The 20,875-nt window shown below is 48.7% G+C and overlaps 2 protein-coding genes across 2 annotated transcripts in view; both read right to left on the bottom strand.

Moving 5' to 3' along the window:
• The window catches only part of usp43a (ubiquitin specific peptidase 43a), a 64,836-nt gene extending 54,767 nt beyond the window's left edge, over positions 1 to 10,069 (bottom strand). The window contains exons 1-2 of the mRNA XM_084685734.1: positions 9,092 to 10,069; positions 4,039 to 4,209 (exon numbers count right to left, since the gene is read on the bottom strand). Of these exons, the coding sequence (XP_084541860.1) occupies positions 4,039 to 4,209; positions 9,092 to 9,718 (798 nt within the window). The 5' untranslated portion in view covers positions 9,719 to 10,069. The remainder of the gene's footprint in view (positions 1 to 4,038; positions 4,210 to 9,091) is intronic.
• A 1,659-nt stretch (positions 10,070 to 11,728) lies between these two features.
• cfap52 (cilia and flagella associated protein 52) lies at positions 11,729 to 20,873 on the bottom strand. The gene is made up of 14 exons (XM_084685866.1): positions 20,667 to 20,873; positions 20,252 to 20,451; positions 20,022 to 20,158; positions 19,747 to 19,875; positions 19,483 to 19,582; positions 18,713 to 18,829; positions 18,316 to 18,416; positions 17,751 to 17,921; positions 17,118 to 17,266; positions 16,733 to 16,878; positions 16,394 to 16,545; positions 15,846 to 15,948; positions 12,357 to 12,468; positions 11,729 to 12,087 (listed from the first exon to the last, which is right to left on the bottom strand). Exons 1-14 carry the CDS (start codon positions 20,725 to 20,727, stop codon positions 11,912 to 11,914), a joined length of 1,854 nt encoding a protein of 617 aa, XP_084541992.1. The 5' UTR covers positions 20,728 to 20,873; the 3' UTR covers positions 11,729 to 11,911.
• Positions 20,874 to 20,875: the final 2 nt, after the last annotated feature.

Here is a 20,875-nt window from a genome sequence, read left to right on the forward strand (position 1 = left end):
AGAGTGGCCTAAGCTAATATGGTATAAAATCGGCCCGATTGTGGAGTAATCCCCACTTCATGATCTGCTGTCTAGACTGGCATGGAGGCCACAACCTCCGCACATGCTCAGTCCACGGCCACATACGAGAGAGGCTTTATCAGAGCATTAATGTCTCGGTGACAAGCAAGGACATCAGAACAAAGATGTCAGATCAACTACCCGTTAACTCCACCTGCTACCGATCCACATTTTCTCTCATGAACAAAAACACTTTCATACCCCCTGGAGAACTTACACCAAAGAAGTCAAACCCGCAAATTCTGCTTCCATCGATAAAGGGTCTCGCTTGGCCGGCCAAGTCCAGAAACCAAATTTCCAAGTCTAAGCAGTTTACTTTGAGTAGTAGGGAGCTTTTTCCCCCCTCACTCACTAGCCTGTCAACACTCCAGGGGCAAAGAAGCCGGCCATCATTGGCATTTTAAAATGGAATAATACATACATAATGACTCAGCAGTGGTGTCAGAACGCCAGACCTTCGTTTCCCAACCTTGCTGTGGGGTGAGATGGATAGGCTTTTAAAAAGCCCCAGTCGGGAACCCACTCACAGGTTGCCCTGGGGGCAAATGTAACAGCTCTGTGTACTTACTGGACAGGCACCGAGGTAATTGATGCCCCACTTGAATGACGTGGCGCCCGAGCCTGACCGATGTTTACGGTATCTGATACTGAAGATGGAGAGGCTAGTTTGACTCATCCTCCTCTCACGTTGTGGCGGATATTGCAAGCTCCCGGCTGAATATGATGCCGGAGTTCTTTTCAGATTGACTCTAATCTCACCTGTTGCTGACCAAGGTTCTGGTCCGGGGCAACGTTTTTTTGGCTTTCCACAACATTTGGTTGGGTCTGAAAAGGAGGCGGTTCTAGTGACACATTACTCAACTTCCATGCCGATAACACTCACAGTCAGCCCTATTATGGGGAAAACATCAAACAAATCTAGCCTTGTGTCATCCAAGCAGCTGCACTGACATCAGACAACCGAGAGTCCAATCAAGCGGACACAAACCGGTTCCTATTGTGACGAGGCTTAGCATTACTGAGCTGCCCCTGCTCTCACAACCGTTCGTAACGCCACCCTGTGGGGGGAGGGGTTAAGTTGGAGTGGGGGAGGGGGGGGTGGTGGACCTGTTGAGCTATTCAACCCACTCTTCTCTAACTAGGAGGTCGCCCCGATAACATCAACACAAACAGCTCTTAAAAGGGACGTCTACTGGCTCCCCCCCCCCCCCCCCCCCCCCGGTTTGCATGACTTCCTCTTGGCTTGCTCGTCGAGCCTCAGAGAGATGATCAATGTCCCTATCAAAGTAGTCTCTGAAGCGAAAGGATCGTTCGCTAGTTGCAACTGTGTCTCAATGCTGTTCGCGGATACCTGCGTATTTACATTTTCCTCTCGCTAATGTTCATCCACCTGGGAGTAAGTGCTGGAGGATTATGGAGGTGAAGGACACGAGAGGAAAGAGGGAGGGAGGACCCCATTCGCAGAACGGCGGGAGACGGCGACAGGAATGTGCACATCCTCGGGTTTCTGTTAAGTCAAAGAGATTCTGGGTAAATGTTTGCCAGACACGACTGCTTCCCAGGCTGGGGCGAAGGAGGGAGTTTCCACTCATGTCCCTCCCAATCTCTTCTTCCTCCTGCTCAATAGCACCCGTCGATACATTTCCTCGTTCCATCCCCTCCCTCCATTCAGTCGATCAACTCCTCTCGTCCCGATCCAGATCCAAATAACAGCTTAGCCTTGAGGCGTTTGTCATCGTTGAAGGAATGCCACTGGGTGCTCCTGCCATAGCAGATGCACACAGCCTTTTCGAGGAGCAACACAGACTACAAACTACAGGCACCATTTTGGCTCCCTATAGAACAGCAAAAGACCATGTTTACTAGCCTTCTATAAGCTACCCTGACCATAGATGGCATCGTTTTAGCTCCCCATAGTACAGTAAAAGGCCATGTTTACTTCTGTTTTTACAGAACCAGAATCATATGAGGCATATAACCAGTGGCTAGCAGACGGATGCTGCACAAGACCCAGTACTGATGTTACCGTCAGAACAGCAGCCTCACAACAGTATGGCCTTTAGCTATATATGATGTTGTAGGCCCCCGAGTCAATGGGTGGAGAGACTAGATAATACTTTGTACTGTAGAGGTGCGTGCGTTAGGGAGTCGGGTGGTGGAGGGGCTGTAGACACCACAGTGAATGAATTCAATTACAGAGGGAAAATAGCACCTCAGGAAAAAATGAAAATGGAGCACGGCGTTTGTAAAAGGCTTTTTTTCTTCCTGCTGTGGCGAAGGCGAAGGCTTTATGGCGACATGATTCAAGCGGGGCTAATGAGAGCGAGAGCCATAAGCTGTTTATGTGGTATAAAGCACCCCTCTATTAGCCTAGCGGCACAGAAGGGAATTAGGAGGCAAGACGGCAGTTACTAACACTAACTTGCATCTGCTGATAATGGGTCCCGGAGATTGTGGAGACACAAAAAGGGCTCTGGCCGAAGGGTAACAAACCCCTCTGATGCCCCTACACTGGGGGGTTTGACAAACCACACAATCCAAAAGGTATACAAGGTTTGTCCTTGTGACGTTAAGGAGCAGTGGACGTTGTCGTTTGACTGCAATTTCCCACGTTTTCAAGTTCAGAGATCCTGGAAAGGGAGGACCCCCGCATCTGTCATGACGGAAGTCAGAGACCGGAGTGCATACGGTCAGATACAGAGGTAGTTAGGAGGGAGGGAAACAGAGAAAGACAGAGAAACAGAGAGAGGCAGAGAGAAAGATACAAAGAAAGACAGGGAAACAGAGAGTTTACAAAACATAGAGAAAGAAAGAGAGAGAAAGAGAAAGAGAGAGAGGTAAAGTGGAGGACACCACCTTTTCACAGTGGGCATTCTATTCAACAGCCTCTCCTGTTACCGTCCACTGGAGACCTCTCCCCTCCACACACACACACAATGCCTCGTTTCAGAGGCCCCCAGTGGGTGACTCACCGACAGTCAGACATGACTGGCTCTGCTCCACACTCACACACACACACGTCAACTACCCTCCGGCTCCGCTTCTTTGTGAGGGGGGACAGGGGGGGATAGTCCAGGGAAATGGGGGGGCGGAGGGGATTCAAAAGAGCTCCCCTCCTCACAGAGAACATTCCGTATCTCCTTCTAAAGTGCGATAATTGATTTTGGCGACCCAGGCGGGATGAGGACACACCGTGCCACTCTATTCAGGCGAACACAAGGGCGGGCGAGGAGGAAAAGGAGGAGGATCGCATTCCTGAGCACACGCTGCACTTCTGACGAGGACGCCGTCTCGTTAGACCGATTGTCGCCCCCCCGTCATTAAAGACGCGCTGTTAATAGCCAACCGAGGCGAGGGTTCAGAAGTGTTCCGAGGATTCGTTCTTCGGTGATGTTAAAAGAAACTCGAATCTACTCCTTGTCTCTCTCGAGCGTGAGAGCGTTCATAGTGAAGACGTGGCCCGGGTCAAAAACAAAACTTCAATTCTGATACGTTTGTTACGCAACTAAACAGATGCTAAGTGCTAATTAAAACACCTGAAACTGTGTTTAGACAGTCTGAAATGCAGGCATTTGATGCACACAACATCTTGGTAAATGTGAGGTGCCGGTAAAGAAACTGAGAAGCTTCTTTTTGGGACAGGAACAGATGAGCAAGCAGGCTGTGGGTGTGTGTGTGTCTGTGGGTGTGTGTGTGTGTGTGCATGCTCTTGCGTGGGATCCAGGTGATATGACTCAAGCTCCAGCAACTCTCACACCTGAACAAGTGCTAATCTCAGCATCTTCTCCCGGGTTCCTCAAAATAAAACAGCTTCCTAAGGAATCTGGAGCCACCGGAGTTCAGGACTCCCACATCGGAGCCTGGCTTCGGAGTCCATCTCAAAGCGCTTACCTGATCTCCTTGGATACAGTCGGTTCATCCGGAGACGCTATGATGACGCTCTTTCCTGTTAATGGATGGTAAGTCATGGCCCCTTACCTTGACAGAGGCTTTGGTCTTGCCGCTGCTGTGGTTGTTGGAGCTGGGGTTGTGGTTGTTGGAGCTGGGGTTGGCATCCTCGTGAACCCTGTCCAACAGCCACAGGAGGAACTCCAGGGCGTCGTGCTGCGAGTTCCCCCGGAACTGGGAGTTGTACTTGGAGACGATACTCTGGAGGAGAGACAGGAAAGGAGATCAGACACAGACCAGGATGAACCCGTGCGAGAACTCTCCTGCCACGCTGCCAGCTGAAAAAAAAAGAGTTTGACAGGAGTTGGGCCTTTCATCGTGTTTGACAGGAGTTAGGCCTTTCATCGTGTTTGACAGGAGTTGGGCTTTTCATCATGTCAGCCGGAAGTTTCTCTGACACGTGTTTCAATCAGCTGCAGACAGCGATTAGACAAAACTAATAACGCCATCAGGACAACCAGGTGGCTATTTTCCATTCCGCCAGTCATCCCTCTTTCTTTTCCTTTTTCCTTGTTCTCCCTCTTTCCAGGCAGTGAGTGACAGTGCCCAGGCTCCTCTCCATGCCTCGTTAAAAATCAGCGCATCATACTGCCACTGTCTAAATATAAACACGGAACTCTACCTCCCGCCTCACCCCCTCCCAGCCCCCCCCACCTGAGACAGCTCGCTAATGAGCTTAATCACAATGCGGGGGTGCAGAAAGGGAGGAGAGGGCGAGGACAAATTGGAAGAGTTCCCCCTGACCCCTCTGCCTTCCTCTCCTGGGCCGTCAAAGGGCACCGGCGCCGTCGCTACCTCGCTGAAAGGGCAAGCTGTGAAAACCGAGCCGAAGGGCAGCGGGGTGGAGCGGGGGGGGGGGAAGCGGAGCTAAGACTGCAGCCCCGCTGCCTTTTGTGTCCAAGGTTAGAGAGGTCCCTGCTGTGTCTGGGAACAGAAACCTGATGACATTACAGAGCCTTTATGGCTTCATTAGGACAGTGATGGGGGGGGGGGGGGGGAGGAAGTGGCTGTTGTCTGTGTCTATGTTCCTCTTCGCAGTAGGTTGCAAGACAGACTCGACGCCCCGAAATTCCCGTTGAGTTGGGACCGGTGAGTTGTGCAGTGTGTGCGTGTTTACCGGCTGCAGAGTAAGCCAACAATATTTGCTCCTCTTTTCTGTTTGTTCTTGTTCCCAGTGCTCACTGTCCTTTTGGCTGACGGTCTGCATGATGAACACACATCAGATTCTCTAACTAAATCCACTTCAACCAGCAGCAATCACACGGAAGAGGCCGCCCTCTCCGTGGTCATGTCGGAAAGCATCGAGCACCCGCCGGGGGGAGCGCCGACATTCAAATGTAAATTGGAAATAAATCCCTTTGCGTGATTGTTTTACTGTTTGGTGGGATCGGAAACGTCTCAGGAAAGACTGCTTCCCATTTCTGTATCCAAGAGAGGAGAAGAGAGAAAGGCAAATGAGAATGGGAGAGTGGAGGTTGTCGAGAAACACTCCCCTGGTGGTCGAAACGGACATAACCGCTGGCCTTCCTGGCGGAGCCTTTTAAAAACAAACACAATCTTGACCATTAACCTTTAAAGTCTCCAAAGGCAAACAGCAAGGTCGTAAACTGTCCATTTTAAGGCTTGGCGGGCAGGCCCAACATTAACATGTCATCCTAAATTCTGCTGCTGGAGATGGCACTTCAGTCAAACTATAACTGGTCAATGTGACTGGGAGATAGTTAACCTTGCCCCTCCCCCCTCCCCTTGCCCACTAATGTAAACAGTGAAGAATATGGAGAGCTCCACCCAGACAGGAATGTGTCCTACATCAAACAAACGACCCCTCTCCCTCACTAAACACATATACACTGCCCCGCCCATCATGGCCTGTAAGATGGACCTTGTCAGATTTCATGGGAGATGAGATGAGAGGGACCTGACAAATGATAATATTGCGTAACCTTTTGGTGGAAGGAAGGCTATGCTTAGACCTCACAGACACACACTAATGCCAACACACACACACTCCAGCAGGTGATGCTGGAATGAGCCCGGATGTTATTCATCTCGACATGCAGCTCCATTTGGGGTTTCATTTTTTAGCTCCCTTCCCAGGCGTTCCTCCGCTGACCAGGCACACACAGGCAGGTCATCGCTTCATGCCCTCCCTCCCTCCCTCCCTCCCTCCCTCCCTCCCTCCCTCCCTCCCTCCCTCCCTCCCTCCCTCCCTCCCTCCCTCCCTCCCTCCCTCCCCCCTCCCTCCCTCCCTCCCTCCCTCCCTCCCTCCCTCCCTCCCCCCTCCCTCCCTCCCTCCCTCCCTCCCTCCCTCCCTCCCTCCCTCCCTCCCTCCCTCCTCCCCAGCTCAGCTCAGGCTTGATTCACCTCCAAAACATTCCGCAAAATAGTAGCCCGTTTTTCATGGCGGCCGTATTATTTTAGATGCAAAGCTTTGTTATTTTTCCAAGAGGATATTAGCAAAATCCTTGTCAACATGACGCCAGTGAGTTGACACAGTAATTCCTGGTCCATAATGTTGGATTTACTGCTATCATGAAGAGACTGAGATGAATTGCGACAGTAATAATCGTCCCTGAGTGGTTTACAGTCTGAGAAACGTTCCCTCCCTGCTTTTGTAATCGAGAAGTTTAAACCCAAACGACTTGAGGCCGAGGCAGTAAATATGCCACGGGGAGAAATGTGATGTTCCCCATGCTATATCGTAACGGTTTCCGCGTTTCCCCCTTCGCTATGATGAAGTGTCGAAGTCAGGCCCGACCCCCTAACCCCCCTCACATGATTGGCTGTTCTTACAGCCCAGCACAGTGTGATGGATTCATTCCCCACCTATGTTGCACTCTGGACATAAATCACCCGGCTCATAACTGTATTGGAAACACGTTACAAATGCAGTGCTTACATAGACATATATATCGGATGCCGTGTTTGCGTTTTTGTTGCCTTTAGTCAGAAGGCGTGCAATTAAAGTAGTGCTCACTGGGTTGTGAGGTAGCATGCTGACTGTAACCGCATATTATCATGTTCTTAGGCATTTAAGAGATTTGTCAGTTGACATGGCGTCTGCCTGCTATTTTAAGTGCGAGCGATGAGACGGGCTCTGGGCCTTTTTATCACCAGGAACATGACTGAAATAAGACATGAGAGGTGGGGAACATTTTGCAGTCGTCGCCTGCCGTTCGCTGTCAACCATGAATTCTACCTCAAGCGACATGTGCGGGATGCGAGTGATGTTCCGTGTCTTTTACAAATCCTGGTTTGTAAAGCTGCTCCCGTTTCAGATCACGTTATCTTGTTTACAAATAATGGACATACGTCTAAATGTGGACTGACGTCAACTGTACAAAAAGTTCAGAGTGTGGTTTGTAAAGCTTACGCACACTAGTGACACTTTAGCCTGACATTGTTTACAGTTCCGACACCTCCGTCCGTTCTCTCCTCTACGGGGAGTCAGGTGGCTGAGCGGGTAGAGCATCGGGCTAGTAATCTGAAGGTTGCCAGTTCGATTCCTGGCCGGTGCACATGACGTTGTGTCCTTGGGCAAGGCACTTCACCCTACTTGCCTCGGGGAGAATGTCCCTGTACTTACTGTAAGTCGCTTTGGGTAAGAGCGTCTGCTAAATGACTAAATGTAATGTAAATGTACACAAAGCAAGCTGAACGTTAACAACAGCCATCAGCTGTCAAAGCAAAAAGGCTCTTAGGAACCGTCCTCGCCCCCGTCGAAGACCAGCCCCCGCTATTAGGAAGATGAATGGACAAGGAAGTAATGGAGGCCCGCGTTTCCTCGCATCAGGGCCGTTTCTCGCAGAGCGCATCGCTCTGCAGGAGGGCATCCTCCTTTCTCGGGCTAAATGCACTGGAGTTGTGCGAGCTACAGTGAACATCCCGTGGCTTCACTCTCAGCGTAGCAGTCGATAGGAAACCAGGGTATTGCGAAAAGTGTAGCAGAGCGAGAGGACACACTCGGCCTTCCAAAATAATCTGGGAGGTGATGGATGAAAGGGGAGCACTCAAAGACGGTTTGTTTTGAGAGACACGTTATGGTTTTTTTTCTCTTTGGTGTTGACAAAAGCCGCGTTTTTTTTTTTTTTTTTATCGATGGTGACTCATCGTTCTTTTGTCGTTCTAGTTCTCAGTGGGAAGTGACTCACAAGGGTGACGCTGCCCTTGTGTTTGGGTGATCACAGCTATCTGGTCAAGGCCAGACCACCAGGCAGACACCTGGATTGAACTGGTCATCTGCCTGGGGCTCTGAAATGGCTACCGCCTCATCAGTATGCTGTAAACCCAGAGCAGAGGGTGCATCCTCTTGCATGCGAAACACAGCTCTCTCCCTCCCTCTCTCCCTCCCTCCCTCCCTCCCTCCCACCCAGCAAGGGCATCCTGGGAATGCAGACAAACAGCCTAGAGAGTGCAGGTGGGGGCAAGAGGCGACATACACACAAGCATACTGCGTGCACACCCTGCCACGTCCTTTTTTGTTTGCTGGTGTTGCGATTCCAAAATCCAGATCATTGTTCTTCTCTCATTGAGAAAGCCTGCCATAGCTTCTTGAGGTTTGACAGCTGACCTAGGGGCTTGTGTTTTAAAGCTTTCTCAAACAGTTATGTGTCCCTTAAGTAAACAAAATGTTCACTCTGAACCTACTAAAGTGATCTTTGACACGAGTTTGTTGCTGACCAACGTCTCACCTGACTTTTACCCCATGGCTCCTCCCCTGAAATACTACCTGCGAGCTCTCACGGAAATAAGTGAGGAAGACAGTGCTGACCATTGGCGGTCATCCACGCATTATTGACTTTTTTACCAAACGTTATAAGGAACGACATGTTCTATCCAGTAATATGAGTGATTACGATATAAAGACTTGGCATACTTGACACAATTCCCTTTGCGAAACATAATGTTATTATTCTGCCATTAGCGTGCTGAAACGGAAAGCGCAGCGTTGTGAGGGCATGAGATGTCTGAGTTTGAAAGGAACATTTGCCCCCACCAGTTGAAAGCTCAACCCGGTAATACGACTGTAGTATAAACTCCTGAAAATTGCTATACAACAACTAATCCCTAGAAATGCTCTCACCTTAAATTCCACTGACAGCTGAGGCGTATATTCAAGGGTCCAAAGCGCCCGCACCAATGACGCCAACTGTTCGGTAACCTCACCCCTGGCATTTGGCACGTCCTCGCTTTTAACAACTCCATTTACTCTCCTTTGACACAAATCTGATTTATATTGTTCCAAACCAAGATATTCCGCAAGAAGGTCTGTATTACTGAGGCACTGAACCACGGCATTCATGAAACAGGTGTTTCCATGATTTTTCAAACCAAGGACCCCGGGAGTTTTGTCGCCATAGCACCAGGACAGCCTGTCTTTTATAGATCCGTGAGAAGACACTGTGCAGCTCTTCTTCATAGTATTATCCCTCGAAACCTGGAGTTCATCCTTAAAATTCCCTGAGGTGGCACTCAACGTGCATGCTCCGCTTTCTTTGAAACCACCATCATCATCCTCAGCGTCAGGTGGCTCGACGTCTCCAAAGTGTGCCAAAGTTCCCAAAGTTTTCAATACCCTGCTCATAAAATTACCAACGGACTTCAAAGATTTTCGCCTGAAAATCTTTGTGGTTTTATATTTCTTCTCTTTACGCTTCGTCGATTTGGGTTTCATTGTATGTTTCCTCATCTTATTCTCCTTGGTATCCATGGCTGTCGGTTATTTCCCGGGCAGCAAGTGTTGAAAACGTAATGGTCGAAAAGACTGGGTCCATACGCACCTGTCTGCCCGTATCTGCGTCTTCCTCTTGAAACCTCACCAACAAGGTGGCACCGATTCCGTGCCAAGGCACATGACAAAACAATGTTACCCAGACATTCCTTTAAAACCCAACGGCTCTCGGGACTGAATTGTCACTGTGTTGTAAAATGGTGACACCTGTAACAAGTGTAAAGGTTAGCTCCCTTCAACTCCATGTTCCTCTGTCTCGGCGAGGTTCAATTTTACTATACTACTTCCTCGTTCGCTCGCAGCGACTAGGGCTCTTGCGTAGTCTACGCTGTGGCTGGCGGTCTTTTCTCTCCCTCCCTCTCTGCTAGTCCGAGCGCGCTAGTGAAGTTTCTGTTTGGGTGAATCGTGCAAGCAATGCCCTCCCACCATGAATCTTATTAGCCTGGTTTAGTTTAGTTTGTATAGTGATGGTGGCAGCTGTACTGTCAGTGACTGTACCCAAGGGCTAATGTTTTTGTCAGTGAATTTTAGTTGAGTTTCAATGTGACTTAGGTTACACATGTAGACCAATTCCAAGAGCTGTATTTGAATACTGAGTAACATACTGAAATCACGTTACAGTGCCTGTGCGCATAGAAGGGAAAACTGTGTTTGTAATATGCTTGGTGCTTTCAATAAGTTGGTCAGAAATCTTCATAGAATGTAGGATGCATGTAGGTGTTTGAGCCCCCTGCTGTTACGGGAGAAATTGTTTGCGCTAGTGATGGATACCAGCTGCATCTGCTTCACCAGTCACGTGCTCCTCTAATGTATTGTCTCTCTTCAAATTCCCCAAAATACTAAGATCCCATACTGTTCCTATCTGCACTATAAAAAGGCATACAAATCTGTGGAGGAAAAAAAAACCTGATGTAAAGCTCTTTCAAAGGCAATTAAATAGTTTTGAAAGTAGGCAAATGCTGCTACTGCATGTTTTTGCGCCTTGGCTGCTGAGATTCTTAATCAGTTCAGTTTAATTTCACAGCTCGCCAATACCAGAGATTGGATTTAGTGAGCCAGATGTGCTTATATATTGAACTAGATTCGGTCTCATCCTGTATTTTGATAATACCCTTTTTTCCCAGCGGGGATATTATATGGAAAACATGCTCATTTGATTTAGTTATAGCAGCTCTCGCATGACCAGCTCAAGCCTGTGAAATCAAACACCCATTTCACATCACAGTGATAGGCTCAACAATCCTCACTTCAGAAGGAAAAGGCCCCCCTTGGGCATCTGTGGAGCCAGGGCAGCAGGAGGGCAGAGGGACACCCATTTCATCAAGCTGGGGGGGGCCTTTCTGCTGACTCGCTCCTTGGTGCTGCCGACTTTGTGGGGTAACAGGGGGTAGCTATTAATTATTGAGTCCGCTCCGGAGCAATTGAGATGGGAATGAGTTTGGGAGAGAGAGCGCCACTCCACGAGGTCCACTCTCTGAGCTTCCCTCCTCCACCAGCGCTCCCCAGGGAGCCCCCGGTGATAGATTAGCTGACAGGAGCAGTGTGCTAAAGTGCACCCGGAATCTGGGCCTCGCCTCTCTCTTTTTTTTTGCCACACGAGACACATGGCAGACGGTCGTACCTTGAATGAAATACGCATCTCATGTACTGTATAGACCAAAGAGGGCTTTTTCGCATTTCATTTAACAGAGAAAAGACAAAAGAGAGACACAATTGATTCTTTGTGATTTTTCTCTTCGAAGGAAATAGGTTCCCAAACTGTTTTGCATATTAGTGTACCGAAAAGGGTCTGCTAATGTCGCCGGATAGTGCTTTACATGAGATGAATTGTAAATGTGAATTCATCATTATGCCATTACCATAAGATTCCACCTGTGGATGCTGCATTGTGAAGATTAGGTAGAAATTGCACATTAGTGCACAACCACACAACTACAATCGTATATTGCCTACAGTCACACATGCAAGAAGAAATATTCTAAACCCTGCTTCATTATCAGAGTCTGTTTATTTCTAGACACAATTGTAAAAGTACCTGTGATGGAAATGCTGATGTAAAGAGCTATCTATATGTTGCTCTGAGAGAAACATGTACATTCGAGGCGAACGAAGGGGGAAACGTTCTACGACGCGTGCTTTCCCCCATATCCCTCCAGAGCTGCGGAGGGCGCTCTAGGAAGGGTGGGGGTACCTCCACCTGAGCACGGCCCCGTCAGCGCTGGTGCTGACCACCCAGCGGTTGTTGGTGCAGATCCTGATGCTGGTGATGCTGCCACTGTGACCGATGCCCACGTGGGTGACCTCGCCCTCTGAGTAGTCCCACACCTTCACCAGCTTGTCATCGCCACCTAGTGGGGGGGGGGGGGGGGGTAAATAGCACGGACGTGCGGAACGCATTGTTTATTCATGTGTTCTGCAGGGCGCTATGTGAAGATTTGTTCACTCTCCAGATTGGAACTGCCAAAACGCTTATGCCTGTTTTATGCCTGTCGGTATTATAGGGTTCAGTTGTTTTTCCATTAGTAGTCGGAGACAAATAAACATTTCAATAGCAATATTCATCTCTGTTGACAATCAAAACAAACTCAGTTTAACCGACCACCAATATAAACGATACCTGTGACAAAATGTCTGCCGTCCTGTGTGATGTGCATGCCATTGATGGCCCCTGACAAGGATCCTTCCAGTTCCCTGATGGCTGACCCATCGTACACCTCCCAGTACCCAATCTAGAGAGGACGCAGCACAGGGCAGAAAGAGCACATCAATTGGGGTGTGGACCAAGACCAAGATCAAGTTTAGGAGATCACTGTTGACATATTTGATATCTTCATTCAAGGTGTTGGCACATCCTCTATGTACCTGCCTCTTTGAGTAGAATTCTTCCCCTCAGGGAGTTGGGTGATTTGTAGACTTTGGAACACTTACAGGGCCACAACCTAGTATACGTGTTGCATTATAGTGTGGAGTGAGGAGAGATAGTGTCACTAGTCTGACTCGTTATTCTGCGCCGACAATGCTTCTCTGCCTTAATCATCCTCATTACTCCTCTATATGTAAATACAGACGGTGGAAGTCTATCAAGTTGTCGAATGCCACCATACAAAAACAAAAAAAAACACACAGAAAACAAAACACGCGTGCAACTTTAAATGAGAGTTAATCGTCTCCTGAGGGTGTGCAGCTGTCAAAGACTCGGCCTCTCAAAGGCGATTGTTTTTTGAAGTTATTTTTAGCGCAGTAATACCACAATCTCCCACACGGAAGTTAGGGTCCTTTCTTGTTATTTTTACGACAAAGCTAATTACTTTTACAAACCAGTCAGGCCTATGAAGGAATTCATCAGTAAAATACAGCTTCTGAGGGGCGCTAGGAACGCAGGAGTGGAGCGTGCACACGATAAGACTATTTAGGCCTTCCTGTGTCTGGAAATATTGAAAGGGGCCAAACAGATTGCACTTGAAAGCAATCAATTCCTTAGGTGGGGAATCTAATTACAGGAGAAGAAGAAGAAGAAATCTATTTACGGACTGAATAAAATAAATGAAAATTTAGTGGCCCAAAGCAAGGCCACCTGCACAGATAAATAAGAAAATGTAAAACATTTCAAGAATATGCTAATAGATAAACTCAATAATTTCTAAAAATACCTGGAGGATTGTTGGTTGTTGGCAAACAGAGGAGGAGAATTTGTGTTACTTGGTTGAGTTCAGAATAGAAGCATTTGTGAGAATAGTTGTGTTTTGTCCCTCAGTCCAGGACCACAAACATAATGCATTACAAAGGGGTAATGCAATCTTGCACATATCAAATACGGTTTGTTGTAATGGGACAGGAGGAAAACAAACAGAATCAAGGATGAAATGCATCTTATTTATATTTCCAAGACAGTTCCATGACGTTAAAATACAATACACAAGTCTGTGTTGATCCCATGTTTCAAGTGGAATGGATTTGTGACTTGGTTAGTCTCTGTACTCCAGTAAGATGAATCTACTTGGTCAACGCAATGACCAAAACACACCAAACAATATCAGCTAATAGCAATGCTCTAATACTATGTGGCAGTGTGTGGCACACCTGAAAAAGGCACAGTAACCAGACTAACAGACACAAATTTGACTCCCCAGTGTTTGTCACGATCCCCCTCTCTCCATTTCTCTCTCTCCATTTCTCTCTCTCTCTCTCTCTCTCTCTCCATTTCTCTCTCTCTCTCTCTCTCCATTTCTCTCTCTCCATTTCTCTCTCTCCATTTCTCTCTCTCTCTCTCTCTCTCTCTCTCTCTCTCTCTCTCTCTCTCTCTCTCTCTCTCTCTCTCTCCTGACATGGTGGGCTTATTAGTCTGTGTGAGCCGCCCTTGTCCATCTGTGTTCTCTCACTCTCCGCCGAGGAACCTGGCCGCCGGCCACCTCAACGGCCAATAGGAATTAATTACGGCCAGTCAGGCTAGCTACTGTTACCCTCGCTTACCTACCACACCGACTGCCAGAACATGCGCCCTGAGGCACAGCCCCCTTACAGAGAAAAACAGAATGTCATCATTATTCATGATGTAGGGGAAGCTATATCTTTTCTGTGATGACTGTACGCGTGTCCCTATTGATGTACAGTGCATTGTCCTGCAGTATGTTTGCTTGTCTTACATGGTCCGAAACATATAGATGGTTTACTGCGGTAAAGTGATTTATTGTAACGCGCATGAAGGGGAAGGGGGAACAGTCTTTAGTGTGGGCTGTGATCACTCCTGTCTCTGTGTCTGTGCAGTGTGCCTGATCACGCTTATCCACTTAACCACCTCCTCACAAATAAACAATCTCTTTCTCAGCGTAATTGGGCCTCTCAAGGACATTAGACGCACCACAACAGCATGTTCAAAAAGCATTATTTTCCGTGCTGGGGGGAAAAAAGGCTTCAAAGTTGGTGGAACAAACGGGAGAACTAAAATAGCACCGTTTGTTCCGTCTCAAAGTACAGTATGTCTGAAAGACAGTAGTCTCTCAGAAAACATTTTTCAAAAGAACGGATGTTTCCCCTGTAATTGAAATGCCATAATAACAACCAAAATGCACGCGGTGCCGAATCCAACCTCAAACAACATGGCTGCCGACCACAGGCCGATTGAGCTTGGGAGGCCAACAGACAAACAATCGCACCCAGGAATGAGAGAATGCCGAGCTGACCTCCCAGCCAAGCTGTCCTCTCCGTCCCTTCCAACGCTGGAGAGGGTGTGAAGCTGTCTCCAGTGAGTCCTTCATTGAACCCAGAGCCAAGGACCTGCTTTGGCCCACGCACACATTTCTGTCCCTCTGCCTTTTTGACACCCTCTCAATCTCTCTCTGTCTCCGTCTTTCTTTCTTTCCTTCCCCGCCCTTGCTCTCTCTTTTTCCGCTTTCCCCTCGCTCCCTCGCTTGGCACTCTGTTTTTCAACACTCCGGATATGCCGCGTGTGGGCAGGGAGGGATGGAGGGAGAGGGTGTGGGGGGTGGCAGGCCCTTTGGCCTCCCCAGACAGAGTGCCTGTGTCCTGGGGCGAGCAGATGGCGGAGCTGGCACGCGCGCACACGGATGGCACGGGCGTATCCGCAGGAAGGCGCGCGAGCCAGAGCGCTCTCTTCTATCTTGCTTTTTTATTATTTACCCCTCTCTCTCTCTCTCTCTCTATCACTCCCCTCCCTTTCACCCTCTTTTCCATGGCAGTGTATACACAGTGCTGGCTAATCAGTACAGCTTGTCCTAGCCTCACAGCGTGGTGTTGGGACGACAATATGGGTTTATTAGCACAGAGGTGGGTGAGCCTCGTCTCAGAGAGGCAGTTATTCACAGGCGCCATTTTGAACTTGTGACCTTTTCGTAGATGATTTCGCGTGTTTCGTTACAAACAATCACAACCCAGTTAACTGCTGTGCGCACTTGGCAACATGAGACTGCCGCGTCATGGCTTGAAAGCGTCTGCTGGAGAGGGGATTTACTCAAAACAACAGCACTGTGCGTAACTGGTCCACATGATTACACACACACGACACACACACACTCTAAACACACCTCTCTGGTACTTCAGTGCCATTGAGTGTACAATAGGCATGGATTGGATTTGAGTCGTTCCAAACCTTTCTGTCAGTGCCACTTGTGATGACCTGGTACTCCTCCGGGTGGTAACACACACATCGGAACAGAGTGTTGGCTAGAACCATCTGATTCCTCACAAAGCGTCTGCAACAGAAGCGGCGGGAGGATGGGATCAGAGAAAAAGAGATAGGGGTAAGAGAGGTAGAGAGGTCAGAGAGAGAACGAGAGTAGTGTCGAAGGCTCAATGGGAAGCACATCACAAACAGGTAGTCTGGCGCCACACTAATGTATATGTGTGGGAAATACACGCTAGTGGGTTACACACGCTCATGTATTAGGACCTGTTAATTATGCATGCACATGTATGAGCGTGGGTCCCAGGTGGCTGAGCGGTGAGGGAATCGGGCTAGTAATCTGAAGGTTGCCAGTTCGATTCCCCAGCCGTGCCAAATGACGTTGTGTCCTTGGGCAAGGCACTTCACCCTACTTTCCTCGGGGGGGAATGTCCCTGTAAGTCACTCTGGATAAGAGCGTCTGCTAAATGACTCATGTAAATGTTTGTGGGCGCCGTTTGGCGCCGGAAACTCACACCAGGTCCCAGATGATGCAGGCTCCGTCCGAGCTGGCTGTGACACACTCTTTGTCATTGCTCTTGATCTTGATACAAGTGATGGTGGCCTTGTGCTCCTTCATGGTCTCCAGCAGACGGTGACAGCCCTGCATGATCTCCCACACCCGCACCTGCCACATGCCACAAGTGAACAAGAAAACATGAAGCTGCTCGCTTAGCAAAAAAACGCCCTGAAAAGCCCCCTTTTAAAACCGTCGATTTGCGAACCCCTACGGCCTGACTGTGTAGTCAGTGGATGGTATGGCGCGATTGCCGTAAGCGAGGGGGCGCCTGTTTTCCCAGCCTGTCACGCCTCACCTGTCCCTCTCCCCCTCCGCTCACGATCCTTTTGCAGTCCCTGGCGCCAGCGATGGCCGTCACGCCCATGCTGTGGGCATTGTGGACGACCAGCATCTCCCTGCCGCTCTCCGGGGCGAACACGCGAATCTTCCCGTCGTTCCACGCTGGCGACGACACAAAAAACATGACGTGAACGAGCGGCGAAAGTCTCTGGAGCCCCCCTGAATCTGCAGCGGCCTTGGTCATCGTATAATACATAGGCTGAACCGTGATTCACATATCGGATGTGTGGCAATGCTGGGTGTGTGACGTGTGAGAGCAGCCGTGAAGCTACAGAGGGCGGTGGAGGGCATAGCCTTTGGAATGGCTTCGGGGTGTACAGATGCCGGCTCTCTGTGCCCACCGCTGATGATGCTCCGTCCGTCGATCATGAAGTCCAGGGCGTTGCAGGTCATGTTGGGCACGGAGATGCGCAGCAGCTCCTTGGAGGTGTCGGAGTGCCACACTCTGATGTCATCCTGGGAGCAGGTGGCGAAGAGCTCCGAGGAGCCGCTGGAAGAGAGACACGCTATGAGTCTATGGATGTGCGACGGTGTGTTGCTCTGGGAAGAAAGGCTTTGCCGTGAAGTTCTGCCTCTGAAGCAGCTACAGTTAACTGGCTTACCTGTCCAGCGTAAAAAACGAGTGTGTCAAGAGCTAAATCGTCTGGGGGTATTTTCAATGATTCTTTCTCAAAGGATACGGGGACCTCTAGTGGGGAGACGTGGGTACTGACGGGCAAGCCTGCGCGGGAGTCAGGTGACTGAACAGGCAGGGAATCGGGCTAGTAATCAGAAGGTCGCCAGATCGATTCCCGGCCGTGCCAAATGACGTTGTGTCCTTGGGCAAGGCACTTCACCCTACTTGCCTCGGGGGGAATGTCCCTGTACTTACTGTAAGTCGCTCTGGATAGGAGCGTCTGCTAAATGACTATATGTAAATGTAAGCCTGAGGGTCCTCTAGGTGAAATGGGGTTTGTAGCCCAGCCTTCACTCACAAGGGGAAGGCCACGTCCTTGACAGTGCTGTTGTGACTCGTGGAAATGAGCTCGGCTTGGAATTCCGTGGAGTCGAAGCGGTAGATCTGAGAGGCCACCGTCCCGGCGAAGAACTGCTGGCCCTTGCCTCTCAGCGTGACGGATGTCACCCCGCCCTCCAGCTGGACCTTCCTGTCACACGACGGAGGAGGCGGTGTGACTGATTGGACACATCACAACCCTAACTTTGCTTTTGTATTTCCAGTTACTTTTCATAGGGACGGTTCACATTGATAAACTTTACTGGACTTAGCACAATAATTAGTCTGTGGATTAAACCTATCAATAAAATACAATCGGTACAATTTTCTGCGTGTAAATCTATGTTTATAAAAGTGTATGTGTAAGACAAATCGACCCAGCTATTGATGAACAACCACGTGACCTAACAATCATCAACAATCATCACCTCACACTCCAGTACCACCCAACAGCCATAGAAAACACTTGGGTTCAAATTCAAATGAAAAGATTCATTTCCACATTCCGAGTGAGCGGTGGCGTGATGATCGTTTGAGAAGCTCACTTGAGGGTTTTGAAGTTGGCTCCGGAGCACAGCGTGAACATACCGTCTCCCGAGCCCACCAGGATGTCCCCTGACATCAGCATCTTCAACGTGTTTACACCCTGCTCAGACGAAAACAAGGAAGAACAGCAAACCCCGGGCCGGTTGAGGTTAGAAACGATACGGTGTGTTTCTCTTGGTCTCCCACAACGTCAAATACATAGCAATGTCATAGGCCTGGTAGCCATTTTTTTCAGCCATTTCCCCAATGTCATCCTTTAGCGATAATTCAATTACTGGTGTGTGTGTGTCCGGTGTGTGAACTGGAAAAAAAGTCTTAAACAACCTCGAGCAAAGCAGTGAAAAACAATCACGAAGCCAGCAGCCCTCCTTGATTTGATTGGCTTATGAGACCCACCTTGCTAAACTTCTGTTTGAGCGGCCCGCAGCTGTTCAGCAGCCGTGTCTTCAGGTTCACCTTCATGATGTCTCCGCTGGTCGTCCCACAGTAGAAGAACTGGCCGTCTTCCTGGATCTGTAACACGTCCGATCCACGCCGTTCATGTTCATCCTCCTCATTTACATTTAGTCATTTAGCAGACGCGCTTATCCAGAGCGACTTACAGTAAGTACAGGGACATTCCCCTGAGGCAAGTAGGGTGAAGTGCCTTGCCCAAGGACACAACGTCAATTGACATGGCCGGGAATCGAACTGGCAACCTTCAGATTACTAGCCCGACTCCCTAACCGCTCAGCCACCCGACTCCTCAGAAGCTATGCTCCTATAGTAAGTAGCAGGACAACACTCGTGGTTCAGGACCACTTTCTTTTCAACTGCAGGTCAAATGGCCCTTCCAGTTTAGTGACGAGTCACAGTATGGAGTCAGGAGACCGTGTAGGACGGTAAAGGCATGAAAGCCACCGTCACGCGGGAGATTTGTATGGTAATCGGTTCTTGATGATGAAATACATTGTAGACGACATCGGTTCCTCTTACAGCGTTTGTGCAGGGGCGTCGTGGGTTTGTTTTTAAATGTGGCTGGGACATCTTTTTTAATAACCAAGAACGTGGCTGTTAAATTAGATTTTCGTAATCAAAAGCGGTGGGGTGGTGGGATAGATTTGCCGAACAGCAAAATTTGAAAACATTTTCAAAAGGCGGGCGGGACTTGTGTTTGTGTCTCTCACCTCGATGCATTTCACTATACGCTTTAGTTGTCCTGTCTGGCATTCCGTGGGGCGAATCTTCCTGTTGGGAAGGTCTAACTCCCAAACACGCAGTGTGCCACTAAAACAGAAAAGCACAAAACCACAAGAGTTGGAGGAATGGTATGCACTTTGCCTTACTAAGACGACTGACCTTTCCGCTGCGACTTCAGCGCTGGCATTTTTGTCCACAGAGGAGAGTTCCAGAACTTTCACACCAAAGCCCACTTTGAACGAGTCACTCACTTCCCAGCTGAGATGAAAAGGTCGTCGGTGTCGTTGCCGTACTTGATGGTGAGGCACTGGCCCGCGCTGTGGGCTGAGGCTGGGCTTCCACAGATGGCCTCCTTGCTCTCGATGTTCCACACCACGATGCTGCAAGGCAAGGGAAGCATCATTCACGCACGGAGACACAGTAGTCATACTGTACACAGTACACAAGAGGACACACCTATTGGCTATAGCGTAACATATATGTTACACGGTAATATTTGACATGGTATTATCGATATTCTCTGTACCTGCCATCGTCCTGGCCACCCAAGGACACCAGGTACTTGTCATTGGGAGAGAAGGCGAGACCTTCCACCTTCGCTTTGTGAAGTTGTAATCTGGCATGTATGTCTTTTTTGGCATAATCCCAGATTATAATATCAGCCTAGAGTGAAGTGATATAGTTTTTATTTGATATTTGACTATGATCATTAATTAACCTATGAGTTGACAATGAAAGACCCGTTCCCGTGTTTACCTTGAAGCCCATGAACGTGACTTGTCCTGAGGCAATGTATTTTCCACTTTTGGAAACAGCGACACAGGAAACGTTGTTTGTGTGTCCATGTAGAAACTCTTGTTTACCATCCTTGATACTTTTTACGATGATCGTGCAACCGAGAGGATAAATTAAGTGTTCACCATCTGGATGGACTTCGAGGCCAGAAAAGACATGTCCTGACAAAAGAATTGCAAAAGTACAGTAACCTTAGTTTGTGTTCCCATTTTTTATGAATTGCCTAAATCAAATGCATTCATTGTATAGCCAGTTAATGTGGGCTAGCCGCGATAGCTACTGTACTGTACTGTAGAGCTAGCTGTTAGACTACTAGCACAAGTACTGTACTGTACAGTACAGTAGTAGAGTGCTAATCTATATCTTCATAACATACCATTAAATCCAATGACAGACTCTAATTCAAGGCGTGGAATGTCCTGCGCGTCCCCAGCCATGATTCTTCACGGCCTTACCCTGATCAGAACTATTAACATAAGCACTGCAAGTTGCAAAAGCGAGTTTTTAGCTAGCTAGCCTGTCCGTATGTAAAGATATTTTGCCAGCTTTCTCAATTTACCATCCAAACAAACGTGACCTAGCAAC

Source organism: Hypomesus nipponensis, chromosome 21, assembly GCF_054491055.1.
Source record: "Hypomesus nipponensis isolate SF chromosome 21, ASM5449105v1, whole genome shotgun sequence".
NCBI classification, from domain to species: domain Eukaryota; kingdom Metazoa; phylum Chordata; class Actinopteri; order Osmeriformes; family Osmeridae; genus Hypomesus; species Hypomesus nipponensis.

Bases quoted from the DNA above. Each gene is read 5' to 3' on its own strand.
- cfap52 (XM_084685866.1), bottom strand. From the start codon at position 20,727: ATGGCTGGGGACGCGCAGGACATTCCACGCCTTGAATTAGAGTCTGTC. The intron at 20,159-20,251 runs GTAAACACGGGA...ACTTCACTCTAG, and splicing joins TCACGTTCATGGGCTTCAAG to GCTGATATTATAATCTGGGA. The intron at 19,583-19,746 runs GTGAGTGACTCG...TTTCTGTTTTAG, and splicing joins CTTTTCATCTCAGCTGGGAA to TGGCACACTGCGTGTTTGGG.